The 19,935-nt window shown below is 39.9% G+C and overlaps 1 protein-coding gene and 1 long non-coding RNA gene across 11 annotated transcripts in view; one reads left to right on the forward strand and one right to left on the reverse strand.

Annotated features, from left to right (window-relative positions):
- Positions 1-501: 501 nt before the first annotated feature.
- LOC132209760 (uncharacterized) overlaps positions 502-19,935 on the forward strand; it is a 47,157-nt gene continuing 27,723 nt past the window's right edge. Inside the window, exon 1 of the long non-coding RNA XR_009445823.1 lies at positions 502-1,010. This is a non-coding gene — a long non-coding RNA (uncharacterized LOC132209760). The remainder of the gene's footprint in view (positions 1,011-19,935) is intronic.
- Positions 11,455-19,935, reverse strand: part of mbnl2 (muscleblind-like splicing regulator 2) — a 119,288-nt gene continuing 110,807 nt past the window's right edge. For 7 of the 10 annotated variants that reach the window (XM_048532506.2, XM_048532505.2, XM_048532498.2 and 4 more), the window contains one exon: positions 11,455-15,281. In XM_048532506.2, coding sequence (XP_048388463.1) covers positions 15,142-15,281 — 140 coding nt within the window. In that variant the 3' untranslated portion in view covers positions 11,455-15,141. The remainder of the gene's footprint in view (positions 15,282-19,935) is intronic. The other 3 variants (XM_048532502.2, XM_048532504.2, XR_009445822.1) reach the window with 2 other exon arrangements.

Here is a 19,935-nt window from a genome sequence, read left to right on the forward strand (position 1 = left end):
CAGCGGGTGAGAAGGGCGGGTGGACAGGTTAGGGAAGTTCTGATTGGACGATCCGGCAGCGAATAGGCAGGGTCCGCGGGGTAATGTTTCCAGGTGTGCGGGATGGTGGATGTAGCGGATGCAGTTACCATGGGAACAGCGCAGGGGGACCCCCGCCAACTAATCTGTTACCGAAGAGCGCACACAGACTTTACAACTTTATACGCGAAAGGCTGGAGCCAGTTCGGTTTTTCAACTGGAGAAACGAAACCAATGAATAATACTCTCCGTGTCTCCGCTTTATACGTGTCGGTATCCCATACCAGTATATGTGAAAAGTGAACTTTTTATGTGGATGGTACTAACTGAAATAGAAATGGTCTACTGAGATGGTAATCCTGATGATGCAAATAGTCTTGGAATTTTCAACTATTTCCTTTGGAAGCTCGCTTCATTTTGGGATGGTCGTTGAGAAAAAAAATGTTGACATATCATTTGCAAGTTACAGATAGTTAACAGCAGAGTATAATAAGATCAAGTCTGCACTCTACTTAGTAACTGTTTTAATGTTTTTAATAAATATAACTGAATACACTCTGACATAGAGGGACACACTTTGACTGTTTAAAGTTACAGTACTAGGACAAGCAAAACAAAGACAAGCTCGAGGTTTTCAACCACCGATGCAATTAGCAAACATGTTGAAATAGAGATAATGGTAACTGCAGATGCTGGAGAATCCGAGATAACAAAGTGTGGAGCTGGATGAACACAGCAGGCGAAGTAGCATCTTAGGACTAAGAAAGCTGACGTTTTGGGCCTAGACCCTTCAAACTATGGTACAAAACCGGAAATAACACTGCCCACCTTAACAGCCGGACTGTATAAATTCAGAGCGGACAGAACAACCGCACATCTGTGGAGACTATACAGCACTGATGATGTCATTAAGAAGGGAGATGAAACGTTAACATGAAAACCAGTCAGCTTGGCGAACCAACCAAAAACTCCAACATAATTACATCAGGACGGTAAGAGAGAAATACTAGGTAGTCTACAATTCCACATGTTTTCATGTAAACATGACACACAGGTACAGTTGCTTTTCTTAGAGTTTCTTTACATCATGCCTTTTAACATTTAACCATGAACACAATTTCTCACTCCCAGGTTTGGGCTGACAAGTTGCAAGTAATGTTCGCGTCACTCAGGTGCCAGGCAATGATCATTTCCAATAAGGGAGAATCTAACCATCTCCTTTTGATCTGCAGTGACATTACCATCACTGAATTCCCCTCTATCAATATCCTAGGGATTACCGTTTGCTAGAAACTGAATGTAACTAGCCATTCAAGTACCATAAGAACTGGTCAGAGGCTAGGAACCCTGCAGCGAGTAAACACACTCATGACTTACACCTTTTGCTAGGCAAAGTCAGAAGTGTGGTGGAATACTCTCTTCTTGCCTGGATGAATGCAGCTTGACAGTTGCAGTTTGATTAGCGCCATTGCCACAAATCTTCAACCACTCCACCACTGAGGCGCAGAGCCATCTGCAAGTGTGTACCATCTGCAAGCGGCACCTTAGCATTTCCCAAATCCATACCACTTCCTCATTGAAGGACAAGGGCATCAGCTGCATTAAAGCACCACTTGCAAATTCTCTGCCAAGCCGCTCGCTGTCCTGACTCGGAAATACTTTAAATCGTTCTGAGTGTTGTGAGGAGAAAATCCTGGAATACCCTTCATAATGGCATTGTAAATTTACCTAAGTCAAATAGACTGCATCAGCTCAAGAAGGCAGCTCACCACCAGCTTTTCAAAGGCAACTAGGGGTGGGGAATAAATGCTAGATGAGTCAGCGATGCCCATGTCCAACAAATGGACAAAAATAGGTCGTGCAGTCCAGGACCAGGATTATGGGATTGATTGAATAGTTTTTAAAGGATCACCACTGACCTGGTGGCCAAATGCCTGCATCATTCTATGATTGTGTAACTGTAGGATCAAGGATGATCTGTTTCCATTCCAGTTTGATGGGTTCTAAGATGGCAGGTAAGTGCAATGTGCAATCTGCAGACTCTGTCTCTTGTAGCCTGGTTGCTGATTAAAGGGTTGAACAGCTGGCTGTTTGGAGGTTCGTACACTATGTTTGACACCTCTTCATTTTCCAAACCAACAACCTTTATAACACCTTACGCCTGACTCTGCAAAACTGAGTCCTTGGAGAAACAAGAGACAACAAAATACGGAGCTGGAAGAATACAGCAGGCAAGGCAACATTAAATGAGCAGGAGAGTTGATGTTTCGAGCTGGGACCCTTCTTCAGAAATGGGGAGCGGGAAGAGAGCTGGGAAATAAACAGAGAGAGGAGGGGTGGGGATGTGATGGTGAGTGCAGGTAGGGAGTAGTGGGGATTTGTTAGTGAGGTGGTAGTGGCGGCTAGTTGGGAGAGAGGATGGACAGGTTGTGTCAGGTCATGGAGGCGGGGACGAGAGGGAGGGTTGGTCATGGGATGAGACTGGGTGTGGGGAGATTTTGAAACTGGTAAAATCCACGTTCAGGCCATTGGGTTGTCAGCTCCCAAGGCAGAATATGAAGTGCTGTTCCTCCAGTTTGCGGGTGGCGTCATTGTGACACTGGAGGAGGCCCAGGATGGACATATCACCCAGGGAGTGGGAGGGGGAGTTAAAATGGTTGGTGACCGGAAGGTGTTGTCACTATCTCCTTGGAGAAACAAGGCCCCTCTTGCAAGTCCTCATAATTGATGGGAGGAATGTTTAAAATAAAGGCAGGTCATTCATCCTGTTCTGTCCCTGTGGAGGGTTGAAAAAGAGTCATCCAAAAAGATCTCACTTTCCAACTCCTGGTCTACAGCCCTGTAGGTTACAGCGCTTCAAGGACATAGCCAAGTTTTTTTTAAAATGTGGAGTGTTTCTGCCGTCAGCACCCTTTCACCATGTTTTTGGTAAAACAAAACCCTCAACTCCCCTCGAATCCTTCTTTGATCACTCTATAACTATGCCCTGCTTATTGACCTCTTTGCTAGAGGTAAACATCAATTAAATCCGCCAATCATTGGAAACTATGAATTGCAAAGCTGAACCCGTTATTATGATTGAGTGATCTATCAAAGGTATGTAATGTATTCCCCCTGTGGACGATTGCTCAGTAATGACAGGTTCAGCAGCTGAGAAATTGGCCACTCACGTTCTCTCTGCCTCTGTTAGCATTAGTGCTTCAAGTACCTGCTGTCGGCATCAGAATAAAAAGAGCTGTGTAAAATTTGCAGTTCAGTCATCGCTTATTTTCTCCAGAGTGCAGTGAATATCTTGATGCAGCTTTCCAGCTGATGCCTGGTAGTGGACCATTCAGTCCTGGGGAAGTTGTTTAGACAAGTGACCGAGATTTGTAATTACGTGCTTGCCTTAAGCGAAGCTCCAGAGCAGGATCACAGCCTCCCATTGTTGCCTGGATCCTGTCACTATTTGTACAGGGCTGCGCTTGGGAATATTGGAGATCTGCTGGCCCATGCAGAAATCAGCCTTCCGAGAAAATGATGTGTCTGAGTTGTCCTGTACTTGCGGAATCGCTGTCAGATTCAGACACAAAGGCAGAGTCATTAGTGATAAGTACTCAATTCTTTGGAAATGTCACAAAAGTAATTCGAAACTTAAGCATTTCTTATCTGTAAACTTGCCTATTCATAGAATTCCTGCAGTGTGGAAGCAGACCATTCAGCCCATCAAGTCCACACAGACCCTCCAAAAAGTAGCTCACTCAGACCCACCCAGCTACCTCATCCCTGTAACCCTGCGTTTCCCATGGCTAACCCACCTAACCTACACATCCCTGGGTACTAGGGATAATTTAGCAAGGCCAAACCACCTACCCTGCACATCTTTGGACTGTGGGAGGAAACTGGAGCACCCGGAGGAAACCCACACAGGCGCAGGGAGAACTGCAAACTCCACACAGGTGTTCACCTGAGGATGGAATCAAACCCAGGTCCCTGGCGCTGTGAGGCAGCAGTGCTAACCACTGAGCCTCCGTGCTGTATTCTTCTGTGTTCTCTGATTTATATATCACAGTATTCAGCTCACCACAAAACAAAGGCAGATACTGTATTTTATTCAGATGCTGAGGCAGTCAAACAAAAAAAGACATACAAATGCGGAGAATGATTCATGATCAAGCATCATTGATTTCTTTCTCTATTCTTTCATTGGAAATCTTCGATAAGCCCAGCATTTGTTTCCCATTCATAACTGCCCTTGAAGCGAGTGACTTGCTGGGCCGTTTCAGGGGCAGTTAATGGTCAACCACATTGCTGTGTGTCTGAAGTCACGTATAGGCAGACTACGTAGGGATGGTTGAGTTCCTTTCCTGTAGGACATTAATGAACCAGATGAGTATTGCCACCATTACAGAAGTTAATTGTATACTCCAGATTTTATTAATTAAATGTAAAGTTCACCCGTTGCCTTGACAAGATCTGAACTCTGCCCCCAAAGTATTAGTCTGAGCCTCTGGATTACTGCTTCAGTGACAATATCAGCACGCCACCTTCCTCAAATGTCAGAGTGAACATTGCACAATAGGAGTCATGCAATCAGATCACTGGGAATACATCAAACCACTGTTCGCACTCCAGTAAATTCTGGGCTGAAACCCAAGTAACTGGATTATTACCATGAGTTAACACCAGAGGGTGTAGTTGTAGCTCTTTAAGATGCTGAAGGCATGGTTCTTTAAACCACTTCCACTTACTGATATTTTCATAGCTTTCACATCCCGTGGGGAATCTCTAGTTAAAAATTGTTATTCCCCTTCTCACTAATGAAATATTTTTGATGTGTTTTCACTGTTATAATGTTGGAAACACAGCTGCCATTTTAAAAGTGCAGGTTGATAATTATAGGATCTAGTCACACTTAGTGTTTCTATAGTGATGCTTTACTACTGTTCCACCCTCCTCCGCCTGTAATTTACTTAACCCTTTAGCTAATCAACTGTAGCAGATGTAAGCACTTTAGAAGAACCATAACTATACATAATACTAAAGAATAATTTAAATAGTTGTTTGGTAGTACAGAACTTGAGAATTGCGGGAAAAAATACATTTGTCAAAAAATTTTATCTTTCATCAAAACACTCATTGGGACAATTCACAAGAAATACCAATATGAGGTGAAAACACACACTGAATGCAAGGAAAATGCTGACTGAGTGCACATGGACTCTGCTGGGGTGAGATGTTGCCATGTAGAATGTATCAGATGATGACCAACAGTAAACTGCCAAGTTCTGTTTAAAATTTAAGCCACAGACCTATTTGATGAGTTAAAACAGGCACACTGTATACATGAGATAACAATGTGTGGAGCTGGATGAACACAGCAGGCCAAGCAGCATCAGAGGAGCACAAAAGCTGACGTTTCGGGTCTAGACCCTTCTTCAGCTTTCCTGCTCCGCTGATGTTGCTTGGCCTGCTGTGTTCATCCAGCTCCACACATTGTTATCTCAGATTCTCCAGCATCGGCAGTTCCTGCTAACACGGTGTACATGTTCTTTTTCCTGAAAAAGAATAGGCCTCCTCATTAATGTATGTAGCTTCCTGTACCCAAAATTGTGCCACTATGCGAGTCTAACTGGCAAGATGGTTGCAACACAATTCTTTGCACACTCAGGATTAGTTTACAGTCACCATCTAACTGGTGCAATCTCCATGCCAATGTCACTATTAATCACAGTCCACTGGCGATCAGTCAGCACTCTCCAGAATACACACTGTTTTGCCTTTATGTTGGTATTTCTTGCCAATTGTCCTGGAGTATAAAAGGAAAAGCTTCCACCAAATGTGTATTTTTTTCAGCAAGTAAATCTTTTATGTGGTGAAATTAATTGAATTAAAGCTGACTTTGAAACAATTATTTTCCAGCAAAGCTCATTGCAGTCTCTGGTTTGTTACCCATGCCATGTGCTAGCGAGGCGAGGAATAGGGAGCGAGAGTAGTTGAACATGTAGCTACAGGAATGGCGCAGGAGGGAGGGATTCAGATAACCTGGATAATTGGGGCTCATTCTCGGGTAGGTGGGATCTCTACAAACAGGATGGTCTACACCTGAACCAGAGGGGTACCAATACCCTCGGCTGGGGCGGGGGGGGCATGGTGTGGAATTTGCTAATGCTCTTTGGGAGGGTTTAAACTAATTCAGCAGGGGGATGGGAACCTGAATTGTAGCTCCAGTGTACAGGAGATTGAGAGTAGTGAGGTAATGAATAAGGGTTCAAGGTTGCAGGAGTGTACCGGCAGGCAGGAAGGTGGTTTGAAGTGTGTCTACTTCAACGCCAGGAGCATACGGAATAAGGTGGGTGAACTTGCATCATGGATTGGTACCTGGGACTTTGATGTTGTGGCCATTTTAGAGACATGGATAGGGCAGGGACAGGAATAGTTGTTGCAAGTTCCGGTGTTTAGATGTTTCAGAAGGATCAGGGAAGGTGGTAAAAGAGGGGGAGGTGTGGCATTGTTAGTCAAGGACAGTATTACGGTAGAAAGGACGTTTGATGAGGACTCGTCTACTGAGGTAGTATGGGCTGAGGTTAGACACAGGAAAGGTCACCCTGTTGGGAGTTTTCTGTAGGCCTCCGAAAAATTCCAGAGATGTAGAGGAAAGAATAGCAAAGATGATTCTGGATAGGAGTGAAAGTAACAGGGTAGTTGTTATGGGAGACTTTAACTTTCCAAATATTGACTGAAAACACTATAGTTTGAGTACTTTAGATGGGTCAGTTTTTGTCCAATGTGTGCTGGAGGGTTTCCTGACACAATATGTGGACAGGCCAACAAGTGGCAAGGCCACATTGGATTTGGTACTGGGTAATGAACCAGGCCAGGTGTTAGATTTGGAGGTAGGTGAGCACTTTGGTGATAGTGATCACAATTCGGTTACATTTACTTTAGCGATGGAAAGGGATAATGATGTACCACAGGGCATGAGTTATAGCTGGGGGAAAGGCAATTATGAAGCAAGTAGGCAAGATTTAGGATGCATAGGATGGGTAAGGAAACTGCAGGGGCTGGGCTCAATTGAAATGTGGAGCTTGTGCGAGGAACTGCTACTGCGTGTCCTTGATAAGTATGTACCAGTCAGGTAGGGAGGAAGTGGTCAAGTGAGGGAACCGTAGTTTATGAAAGAAGTTGAATCTCTTGTCAAGAAGAAGAAGAAGGCTTATGTAAAGATGATGTGGGAAGGCTCAGTTAGGGTACTAGAGAGTTACAAGTTAGCCAGGAAGGACCTAAAGAGAGAGCTAAGAAGAGCCAGGAGTGGACATGAGCAGTCTTTCGCAGGTAGGATCAAGGAAAACCCTAAAGCTTTCTATGGGTATGTCAGGAATAAAAGAATGACTAGAGTAAGATTAGGGCCAGTCAAGGACAGTAGTGGGAAGTAGTGCATGGAGTTCGAAGAGATAGGAGAGGCGCTAAATGAATATTTTTCATCAGTGTTCACACATTGAAAAGACAATGTTGTCAAGAAGAATGCTGAGATACAGGCTATTAGACTAGACGGGATTGAGGTTCATAAGGAGGAAGTGTTAGCAATTCTGCAAGTGTGAAATAGATAAGACCCCTGGGCTGGATGGGATTTATCCATGGATTCTCTGGGAAGCCTAGGGAGGAGATTGCAGAGCCTTTGGCTTTGATCTTTATGTCATCATTGTCTACAGGAATAGTGCCAGAAGACTGGAGGATAGCAAATGTCATCCCCTTGTTCAAGAAGGGGAGTAGACCAACCCTGGTAATTATATACCAGTGAGCCTCACTTCGATTGCGGGTAAAGTGTTGGAAAGGATTATAAGAGAGAGGACTTATAATAAACTAGAAAGGAATAATTTGATTAGGGATAGTCAACACGGTTTTGTGAAGGGTAGGTTGTGCCTCACAAACCTTATTGAGATCTTTGAGAATGTGACTAAACAGGTGGATGAGGGTAAAGTGGTTGATGTGGTGTATCTGGATTTCAGTAAAGTCTTTGATAAGGTTCCCCACAGTAGGCTATTGCAGAAAATTCGGAGGCATGGGATTGAGGGTAGTTTAGTGGTTTGGATCAGAAATTGGCTAGGCGAAAGAAGACAGAGGGTGGTAGTTGATGGGAAATGTTCATCCTGGAGTTCAGTTACTAGTGGTGTACCATAAGGATCTGTTTTGGGGCCACTGCTGTTTGTCATTTTTATAAATGACCTGGATGAGGGCGTAGAAGGATGGGTTAGTAAATTTGTCGATGACAATAAAGTTGGTGGAGTTGTGGATAGCACGGAAGGATGTTGCAGGTTACAGAGGGACATAGATAAGATGCAGAGCTGGGCTGAGAGTGGCAAATGGAGTTTAATGTGGAAAAGTGTGAGGTGATTCACTTTGGAAAGAGTAACAGGAATACAGAGTACTGGGCTGATGGTAAGATTCTTGGTGGTATGGAAGAGCAGAGAGATCTCGGGGTCCATGTGCATAGATCCCTGAAAGTTGCCACCTAGGTTGATAGGGCTGTTAAGAAGGTGTACGGTGTGTTATGTTTTATTAATAGAGGGATTGAGTTTCTGAGCCAGGAGGTCATGTTGCAGCTGTACAAAACTCTGGTGCGGCTGCACTTGGAGTATTGTGTACAGTTCTGATCGCCACATTATTGGAAGGATGTGCAAGCATTGGAAAGGGTGCAGAGGAGATTTACCAGGATGTTGCCTGGTATGGAGGGAAGGTCTTATGAGGAAAGGGTGAGGGACTTGAGGCTGTTTTCGTTTGAGAGAAGGTTAAGAGGTGACCTAATAGAGACATACACGCTGATCAGAGGATTAGATAGGGTGGACAATGAGAGCCTTTTCCCTCAGATGGTGATAGCTAGCACGAGGAGACATAGCTTTAAATTAAGGGGTGATAGATACAGGACAGATGTCATAGGTGGTTTCTTTACTCAGAGTAGTAAGGACGTGGAATGTCCTGCTTACAACAGTAGTAGACTTGACAACTTTAATGGTTGTTGGATAAACATATGGACGATAATGGAATAGTGTAGGTTAGATGGGCTTCACATTGTTGTGCCAACCCGAGAAACCATCGAGGGCCAAAGGGCCTGTACTGCACTCTAATGTTATATGTTCAATCCGAGCCAAGTCTTGCTCCATGGTCAGAGAACCAATGGGGAAAATCTCATCAGTTCCTAGGAGGTTGCCTGATGGAACGTCCTTAAATGGCCACTGTTGGGTCATCCCATGATTGAAGACCTAAGTGTCAGAAACCCTGCCTCCTGAGAGCTGATGTTATTCGGAGATAGCAGTGGGATTGTTGAATTCTGGTGGCAAGACATTGGGAATCTGAAATAAAAACAAAAATCGCTGGAGAAACTCAGCAGATCGGGCAGCATCTGTAGAGAGAAAGCATTGCTAACGTTTCAAGTCCAGTGACCCTTCTTCACTTCTGAAAGGTCAATGAACTTGAAACATTAACATTGCTTTCTCTTGACAGATGCTGCCAGATCTGCTGAGTTTCTTCAGCAATTTTTGTTTCCTGTACTTACTAACCTGTTTTTCAAAATATAAATGACAAAAATGTTGCTAACAGTGATCCCACGTCAAAAGTACTTAACTGGTTGTAAAATACATTGAGATACCTTAAGGTTGTTGAAAATGTAAGGTAAACACAAATCTTTCATCATGCTCATTGCTTCTAGTCTGAGAGTGATTGGGACTGATTGTAGACACAATCACCCACCCTTTTTGTGTATTTAACAATTTCTACCTTCCCATTATCAGTGATTATTGCTGTAGCTGTTTAGGGCTGAAATTCTACAATTCCCTCCTGAAACCTCTAGCCCTTCCCCTTCCTGCAAGATCAACCTTTGACTTAAATCTTCTTTCAAGGTTTAGCATCAGCTTCTGTTTGACACTGCTCCTCGGAAGTGCCTAGGACCTCTTACAGCACCTAAAGAGTTTTATAATTGGAACCTGTGCCTTGTAGAATGGGCAAACATGTTGGCCTTTTATCTATTCTTCCTTCACCATTCACACTAGGTGGCCCAGAGGATAAGCTCAGACTGTCAATGCTAAAACTATGTGAGGTAGATGTCTTATTTTAGAATTAACAATGAAAAGCACAACTTAAATACAAGTATAAAAGCTAATTTATTTCCACGTTTTACAGTTCAACTGATGTTACACACTATCAATTTACAGCTTAGAAACAGATTATTTGGCCCAATTAGTCTCATTCGAAGCAACCCTCCCTGCTCCATCTTTCATCTCACCCGATCAACATCTTTGAATTTCTTTCTCCTTTGTGAATTATCTGGCTTCTCCTAAGAACCTATGTCATTTATTGCTCCACATAGCAACTAGCTCTGCGCTCCCAAGTACTGTATAACCATAAACATTAACATTGGCTAAAACATCAGGGACTGTAATCCTTGTCAAATGTTATCTTGGGATCTTTTACAACCCCCTGTGGGAACAGTTTAATGTCTTAGTCAAAAGACAGTACTCTCTGACAATACTTAGAAGTTATTCTGGAAATATCAGCATGGATTTTGTGCTGAAATCTTTGGAGTGGGACTCAAAAACCTCCATTTTTCTTTGACTTTGGAGCAATGCATGGCAGGTGAAGTATAGTATGGATAAAAGTGAGGTTGTTCACTTTGGAAGAAAAAAAACCAAAGGCAGATTATTTGTCTGAATGGTGAAAGATTGGGGAAGTTGGAGGTGTAAAAATTATCTGGATGTCCTCGTCCACTTGTCACTGAAAGCATGCAGGTGCAGCAGGCAGCAAAGATGGCAAATGTCACATTAGCCTTCGTAGTGAGTTTTATCTGAGTACAGGAGCAGGGATGTCTTGCTGCAACGTACAGGGCCTTGGTGCGATGGTACTGGGAGTGGGGTGTGTAGTTTTGATTTCCTTATCTGAGGATGGATGTTCTGCCACAGACAGACTGCAAAGAAGTTTGACCAGACTGATTCCAGGGATGGCAGGTCCAGTGTATGAAGAATTATTGGATCAGTTAGGTCTAAATTCACTGGAGTTTAGAAGAATAAGGGGGAGGGATCTCAAAATTCTAACAGAACTTGACAGAGTAAATGCAAGAAGGATGTTCCTGACGACTGGGGAATCCAGAACATGCTAAGGAAACAGGGTAGGCCATTTAGGACTGATGAGAAGAAATGTCTTCCTCCAGCAAGCGGTTGAGGCCAAAACATTGAATGCTTTCAAGCAGCAGTTAGATGCCGTTTTTCAGACTAAAGGGTACGAGGCAAAAATCAAGGACAGGGTACTGAGTTACACAGTCAGCCAAGATTGTACCGAATGGTGAAACAGGTCTAAAAGGGGCTGTGTGGTCTACTCTTATTTTCTATAGGATTGGAATTATTCTAGAATATATACACAGGAACCTACATGTGTATAGATGGATTACCAACAATTCAGAAATAACACTTTTTTTTCCCCAAATAATTCTTTATTTTCCCCTCAATGGTCATAAAACAAATAGATGTATTTTCAAAAACATAACAGTGAATCTCATTCAATATATGACATAACTGAAGCATAAACAGGATAATCTGGCAGTATTACAGTGAAAAGTCAGTCAGTCAGTCTGGTACATCCGAGAAATGGACAAGTTGTATACAGACAAATAATTTCATTGCAAAGTGACAGATTACTAAAGCCTGTGGCACAATTATCACTGTGCTCCATATATGCCTGTGTGCTCGCAGACTGCAGCCTGTGAGTGTGCAGCTATTACATTCTTCAACTGCTAAGATTCAAACATCACGGCGAGAGAAGTTATTTGGCTGGAGTCACAAGTACAGTTCAAATTGGTTTTGTGAAGTACTGATCTGAACACTTGCCAGGCATTTGCCAAAAGAGCTTAAGTGATTATTTCCAACCTAACACACTATGGATCATTTTATGATCAGTGAAATAAACAGAGAAATTACATAATATTGATTACAAACATCCATGAATCTTTAGTGTGGCATTAGATAATTTTTGATATTACAATCCAGTAAGTTGCAAATAAGGTAGAGTTAAAAGGGGACACAAATTGCTTTTAGTTTGGCTAAAATGTTCTGTTCCAGGGAGGGATGCTGTTTGACTGTCAAGCTTTTATGATATGGTTTGAATATTTTATTTTTGCTCAAAGCTACAAGCATGAGAGATTAAATATTGTTAGTACACCCCAATGGAGGCTTGAGAGTTCATTTCTGAACAGAAATTGCAGCATACAATTTTCATATATAGCTTTTAAAAATACAGTTTAAGTGTTAACTGCTAAGTATTCCAATAGGAAATATATTATATTTCAGTAAACAGTTACAATTCACACACAACTGCCTCTCTCATGAGAACGCTTTGAACAGAGTATTTAGTTTTTATTTAAAAACCTCTGCTGCTCATTTTACAATATAAAGACAGCTTTATTACATATTTACTATGTACATAAGTGCAACAAGATATGTTATCCATATTTGTACATCACCAGGATCAAATATTTTAGCTGCATGCTAACTGAGACAGTCATAACACTTCAGAAACAACAAACCCTTTTGGTTTTGAGAACACTAAAGCAAAATGTTCCTTGGATGCACCTTTTTGAAAATATTCAAACAGTATCAATATTTTACCATCCGACAGTACACAGATGTCACAAAGCCAATGTCTGCAGGTCAAATGGCCCATGTTGTCAGTTGGAAAACTGATGTAAAAACATACAAATTCATCTATTCTTAAAACCAAAAAAAACTATAATGTTATTCAAAGTTCATGCTTTTATTGTGACATACAATCATTTCAAATTAAGTTCAACTTATACAATGTAAAATTCTAATTAGACAATAAAATTTGTTATGAGATGGATTATGAAGCCTTACAAAAAACTAAGTGCGCTGGATAAGTGCTGTGGCCAAAAAGTGAGCCATTTTCACTATAGTGCAACAAACTTTTAAGCCAAGTACACTATTTCATAGCAGAAATTATTGCTATTACATCATAACTTTGATGAAAAGTACTGTGCTGCTGCATTATAGATAAAACATAATATTGTTGAATAAGTATGCTTGGAAAACAGAAACAGAGCTTCAAAAATAAACACACACCCAAGAAATTTATTATGACGTAACAGCTATCGAACTAATCACAATGGGCATGTGTGTTGGCGTTTGAAAGTCTCATTGTGATATAATTTCCGATATGTTAATGGTGTATCTTATCACTGTATTACCATAATTTCAGTTGACTTGTATTAATTGAACTCCATGTCTATATAAGTATAGGATTAAAAACTGACTACTAACCCTCAATAAGAGAAAAGTTTAACAATGGAAGAAAAACAAGACTACACATTATCTTTAGGACCAGTTCTATTACAAAATCATAAACATACCTATCAGAAAACCAATATTATAAAAAGATAAAGCTATTATGAAAATGGTATATACTTTCAACACAGTAAGGATTTTGATCAAGCTATTAATCTCTAATCATTACGCTGGATGGATCTAGCTAAAATGTTTACTAAGTCTTGAAACAATAATTCTTTAAATATAAGGTAGAATTAAAAATATAAAAAAGCTCTTATTTTTATTTTTGTATCTGCTGCATGCTGACTTTATTGTGGTGATTGCTGTACTGGCACTAAAATAAACTTAATGACAGAATTCAAACATATACTACAGTCGTTGTGTATTTTCTGCATTTAATTTTTAGACATTACAGACTAATTTTGCTCTGTTGTATCTGATGTCTCTTCTAAACTTTATATTAGAGTCACTATTGGATTACTGTGACTTGTAAAACAAAGACAATAATTTTGGTAAGATTTACAGTCTTAGGATATAATTTGGCTTAAAGAAAAAATAAAATTACCAGCCCCCACCTTTGCACTGTCGCCGGTAAAACGTCAATAGTGAAATTAGGGTGCAATTTTATTTGGGAAGAGCCTTTTTGTTACAAAAAGAATATTTCTTTTTAAAAAAGTTAATTTTTCCTCTCATCATATACTCCACCTAGATTTTCATCAAATTTTGCCAGCTAAATTGTCTGCTTTACTAACATGAGAAAACACACAAAACAGTGTTTTGGTACAACTTACACTTCGCACATAATCGTGAATAATTGTCCCTCTTTTTTTTAGGCACTGTTACATATATCATGTTCTGGATTATAAATGAATTTATAATATGGTGCACCTTTCAGAGTCAGAAGAATCTTTTTAACACAGTGGACACCTTGAGCAAGCAGAACTGTAGCTGCAGTAAAACAGACAAACTTTGTATCCGCAAGTAATCTTGTCTGACTTTGTAGCAAGCTACATTCTCTGCAGTTCCACATTTCTAATTCTCTTTCATAACGATCAGTGTCAAGAACTTGATTTCAGAGTTAGATGTAATTCATCATACTTGGAAATAAGTTGCCTTTACAAACTAAAGGATCCTCCATCTTCTGATGCCAATGTAGAAATAAACAATTCAACCTTACTGCATTACGTTGGGAAGAAGGAAATCCTTTCTGTTTTGCTTGTCGGGCAACAAAGGCATAAACAATCCAAAGACAACAAACCTTGATAAGTCAAATTACGTCTGTGCAATGTTTCAGATTAATATGAAGTTTACACCCATTGTGTTCACTTAGAAATATTATTGTTGTTTATTAAAAGTCACTGCTCATGTTTGTTCTGTTTAAAAAAAGTGTTGATCGCTCAATCATTTTTTTCCCCACTGATTTGATTAGGTTGCTACTGAAAAATTAGAAACTCATTTTGTACACTAATTTTCAAAATGGAATCCATTTTTTACGGGGCATTATTGTCTCTAATGTGTGAGGATTCTTCCAACCATGCAGGTGCTGTCTTTTTTGTATACAATGATCTCATAACAGATTAACAATATAACCATATCACACTCTTTATAGAATGTAATGGTGAAACATCTCCACAAAATGAGACATCAGAAAGCAGATATACTATTTTCTTTGATTGTAACATTTGTTATAGTGCTAGGGTTATTTACAGTATATATGAATATTAATGTGTCTGAACACATCTACATCCATAAATTTATGATGCATTTCCTGTCATGATTTTGTATTCTTGCTTAATCTAAATAGATTTTCTCAATTTGGTTAGCATGCTGGCTGTGGTAAGCCTAATATAGATGCAGGTGGGGAGGGAAGAGGGTAGTATTTACAATAAGCCTGTTCATGAGTTTCCATAGAGATGTCTTGAGCATTCAGCTGCTTCTGGTTCACTATTTCAGTATGACCTGAGAGATATTTAAAAGAAAAATAATTTAGCAAGGTTTAACATCATGTAGCTGTGCAAATATTTGCATTGACTTCAAACAGCCTTTAAAAGATAACAATAAATAGTCCTGATCACTTCAAGTAAACATGCAGGTTGCTACGGAAACCACACAGGCAAGTATTGCATAAAAATACTTTCCTATCACCAGAAATTTCGAAACTACTGAATATTAAAATTATACAGAATTGCAGTCTCAATCTCCAACTGGAGGACTGTGAATGCATTAATTCAAATGCTCAAATAGGGACTAAAACAATTTTGACAGTTGCACAAATTAAGACGTTCTGCTAAGTCATACCAGGACTAACTTAATAATGCAGATTTAGCATAGCAGCAAGTAAAGAAAGAATATTATTTGCTTCCTGAGTGTTTCAGCTAAATGATTCAAACCTCCAGTACACTGGATTCTGAAAAATTGCTACACTAGGTTTTCGGTTAGGTCATCTTAATTGAGTTGCATGGATACTTATGACTGATAATTCAAAAAAAAGCACAGAATCCATATGTCTGACAGTAATATACTACCTTCCCCTTATCAAAGTTTAGGAAGTACAGCTGCAAAGAGTTGAGGAGCCTCAAGTTCATACACATGTAGTAGGAATGTAACCATCAATGGTGTACAGTTTAGCAGTATGGTTTCGTTAATTACCTCACACATGTTCAACTAGAATTATTTCATCCATGCCAGAGCTAGTCTCTACAGTCAAGAATCGCGACAAGTGGTCTACCACTGCAGGTTTTATTTTTGAGTCAGGCTGGCTACCAACAATTAATAACTTACCTGGGTTTAAGAAAACTCACCCAGTCCTAACACTTTTGAAAGTTCTTAATGGATGGTCAACAAATAACTAACAATCAATGGTTCAGCCTCTTGTTAGATGGGCACAAAGCAGCCATTAAAAAATTATGAGGACCAGCTCTGACTCGTATTCTCTCCAGTATAAAAGATTAAGAGCTGACCTAATTGAGGGGTCAATGATGATCAATAGATCTTATTAGGTGACAGAAATGATTTCTTCCAGTGGCAGAGTCCAAAACAATGGAGCAGAACACTGAAATTAGTGCCAAGATATTCAAGGGTTCTTGTCAGGAAGCATTTCTTCACAAAATAAAAAGCAGAAGTCTGGAACTTTCCCCCCAAAAAACTGTTGAGGCTGGGAGTCTGAAAGTTGAAACTGACATTTCTTTTTGTAATAATCGGCAATGGAGGTTGTGGAACCAAGGTGTTTAAACACAGTGAAAAGTGAAAGCACAGATCTGTCACCAGAGGAGGAAAATGAGCTTGACAGAAATAAAATGGGACCATTCAGCCTATGCTGCTGTATTTCCGACTGTAATTTAAACTGCATTACAATGTCAAGGTCAATGCTGAAAGTTCCTCGCGGTCTTACTGGTCTTGAACCAATGCAATTCATGGTACTTCTAATGAAAACCTGGAGGGTGGGGAAAGGGTTAATTTATTCAGTTACACTTTGCAAACGCACTCAGCTGATGGTGGAATTCCAGCTCCACAGGTCCAAAATCAAATACCTAAATTATTCAATGGAAGTAGCTTTCATCATGATCTGAATTAAGCTAAGTGTTTCAGTCACCATAAGCCAAACTCATTTACCACAAATTTAGTCAGTTCTGAATCATGCACATCTGCCAAAGAAAACTGTCATAAAGTTAAATATTTAGGCATGCATTTGGCACACCACAAAAATAAGAAATGGACTTTGCTGTCATCGTAGAGGAAAGTTAGTCCAATTTGTTCTTCACCCCACAATCACCATAGTTCCAAAGAACCACATCCACTGACCTTGGGATGGAGACTAACTCCAAGATATGGAATATGAATTCAAAATTAGGCAAGATGTGACTTAATGGGCACACAGAATAGTGGTAATGTTACTGGATTAGTTACGTAAAGCCTGCATTAATAATCCAAAGTCACAAGTTGAAATCCTAAGAGGAGCTTTTTTTTGGGGGGTTGGGGAGAGAAAACCTAATTTAGTCCTGGATCACAAAATTACTGGACTGTCATAAAAGCCCAACAGTTCATTTTAAGGAAGGATGTCTGGTGTCTTTTGCCTTACTGCAAACCTGGGACACTGCAGCAGACTCTTAACAGACCATGATGCACACTGCAACAGCTAAAGAAGGCATCACCTCAAGGGCAATTAGGGGAATGCAACAAAGTCCCACCCACTCCAGAGGTCTGTGATAATATATCTGAACAGATTGCTTTGAAAATATAAAACAAAAAGTGGCTTTGTCGGTGATACCAGCATCTCAAGAATATATTAAAAGAAAACTTTCAATTAATAGATTTAAGATGGCTCTGCAGATTGCAAGACAATAATGCAATAATTGGAGCACCTTCTGTCAATTCACTCTTCATGATGGCGAATGAAAATCCAATTCTTGAGGGGAGTTTGCTACTATTTCAGTGACAGATCGTATTACACAAGTTCTTCTGCAGAATATAGAGACACTTGGTTGTACTTCCAACTTTCTAATCTTCCAAGAGAAATACAAAATTCCAAATCCAGAGTATAGATTCCAGACAATTTCCTTCCCTCAATCCCAACTCAGGACTTGATCAAACCCTTTTATGGTTCTAGCTTCTTCCTGCCTTCTATTTTAGAATCAGGGTTCTACAGCAAGGAGGGCACCAATTTAAAAGCACTATGAAAATTTGACAATGTGTGTGTTAACCTACAACTTTGGACAACTTGGTTGATTTTCTGGTCTGCACACTCCTCAAGATCCAGTCTGTTTTGCATTACACTGCAGTTGAGATATATAGCATGTAAGCTAAAGTACAGTTTTATGCTCAGGAGTACCATGTACATGCCTACTGATAAGGTAACCCCAAGCAGTAATTTCAGAGATAGGTCTGTGTTGCTTGAAACAAAGATCTAATCTCAAGCAGCTTCTGAAAGGTTTTCATGATCACTACTTGAGTCATAGCTTCCTCAAAGGAAACTGGTTTATTATATCCTTCTTTTCGGTTCATTTTCATCTTGCCACAGAAGGGGTTCCTTCTAACTTGTTGCGTTGGACAGAAACTCAGTGTCATTAAAAGAACATGCATTAATGTTCTTAGAGGTTTCTTTTAAATGATTCATAGCCAATGAAGTATTTTTTGTGCAGTTCCATGTTTTAAATAGGTAAACATGGCAGGCAACTTACACACAGCAAGGTAGCCTTAATAGCAAGGTCGATAATCATTCCAGTTGTCTCTCTCAGTGGTGTTGATAATGGATAAATTTAGGTCAGAACATTACAGCACTTGCAAGATTTTGGACTCTGCGGAGACAGCCAAGGCATAATGTCATGGCACAAAAACAAGCTGGAGGAGAAACTCGGCAGGTCTAGCAGCATCTGTTCAGAGAAAGCACAGTTAGTGTTTCAAGTCGAGTGACCCTTCTTCATTAACTGCAAGGTGAAGATAGGTGTCTGCTCGCAAAACGTTAACTAAATTTTTCTCCACGGACACGGCCAGACCTGTTGCATTTCTCCAACAACTTTTAATTTGTTTCAGATTTTCAGCATTCACTTTTATTATAATATCATGGCATTTGTCTGAAGGGACTCCTTCAAATGATGACTGATGATGTAATTCTTTTGACCATGACAGATGAGTTAAGAGATAAAACTGTTTTGAATCATTTTCAGGTATTTTATAAACCCTTAAAGAGAAAGGCATACTTCCATATTTGCTTCAACTCAAATGCTACATTCTTTTAATTTCAACAGTTTTAGATCAGTGAAACTAGAAATCAGGTGTTCAGGAAGAGCGTCAGCAAGATGTATGTTTATTTCACAATTTTGATTTAATGTTATTTTTGTTTTTGTAGGAATACAATTTCAGGTCATATGTTATTAGCTGATCTGTTTTTAATTGCCTAATGTACTTTTTGCAACATTACCAACATTGCAACAAACAAGGCTTGTTCTTTTTCATTTTTAAAAAAAGTATGTTTGTGTCAGTATAGTTACTGTACCTTACAGCATGCTTGAGTTAATAAATGCTCATATTTTTTATAATTAATGCTGTAACATTTTCAGCTTTGTAGAATAGAATCGAATTGTCATGTACTCTCAAGAGTGCAGTGAAAAGTCTGTAATGTCACCTCTTCAGCACCACCTTTGGTAAAGGGTACCTCAAGTGTTTGTTACAGAATTGAAAGAGTGGGAAAACGTCCAGCATAGGAATACAAAGTTTTAAAAAGTACACAAGTTACTCCAAGTCCAGAATAAGAATAAAAATAAAAAGTATTTTTAAAAGTAATCAATATATAGTCTTTGTCACTGAGTCTGTGCCTGCCAGGCTGCAGAACACGAGGCCTCGCTGTTTTCATGTGCTGGCCTCTGGAAACTCAGCTTAAAATGTGTTTATTCTGAGGTGAAGAGCTGATACAATGTGGTTGGGTAAAAAAATACAGTTACCAAATGGAGACACAGGATAGCACTACATGTACAACCATTTTGTGCAAGTGAGGAAATTGCAAGACATAAACGTTAGTTTAAAAACTGTAGCACTAGATAAAATAATGGGACTTAAAAGGTGATAAATACCCTGGAACATATGGTCCAAATCTGAGTATTCAAAGGTGCATTGGTTG

Source organism: Stegostoma tigrinum, chromosome 6 (genome assembly GCF_030684315.1).
Source record: "Stegostoma tigrinum isolate sSteTig4 chromosome 6, sSteTig4.hap1, whole genome shotgun sequence".
Taxonomy (NCBI): domain Eukaryota; kingdom Metazoa; phylum Chordata; class Chondrichthyes; order Orectolobiformes; family Stegostomatidae; genus Stegostoma; species Stegostoma tigrinum.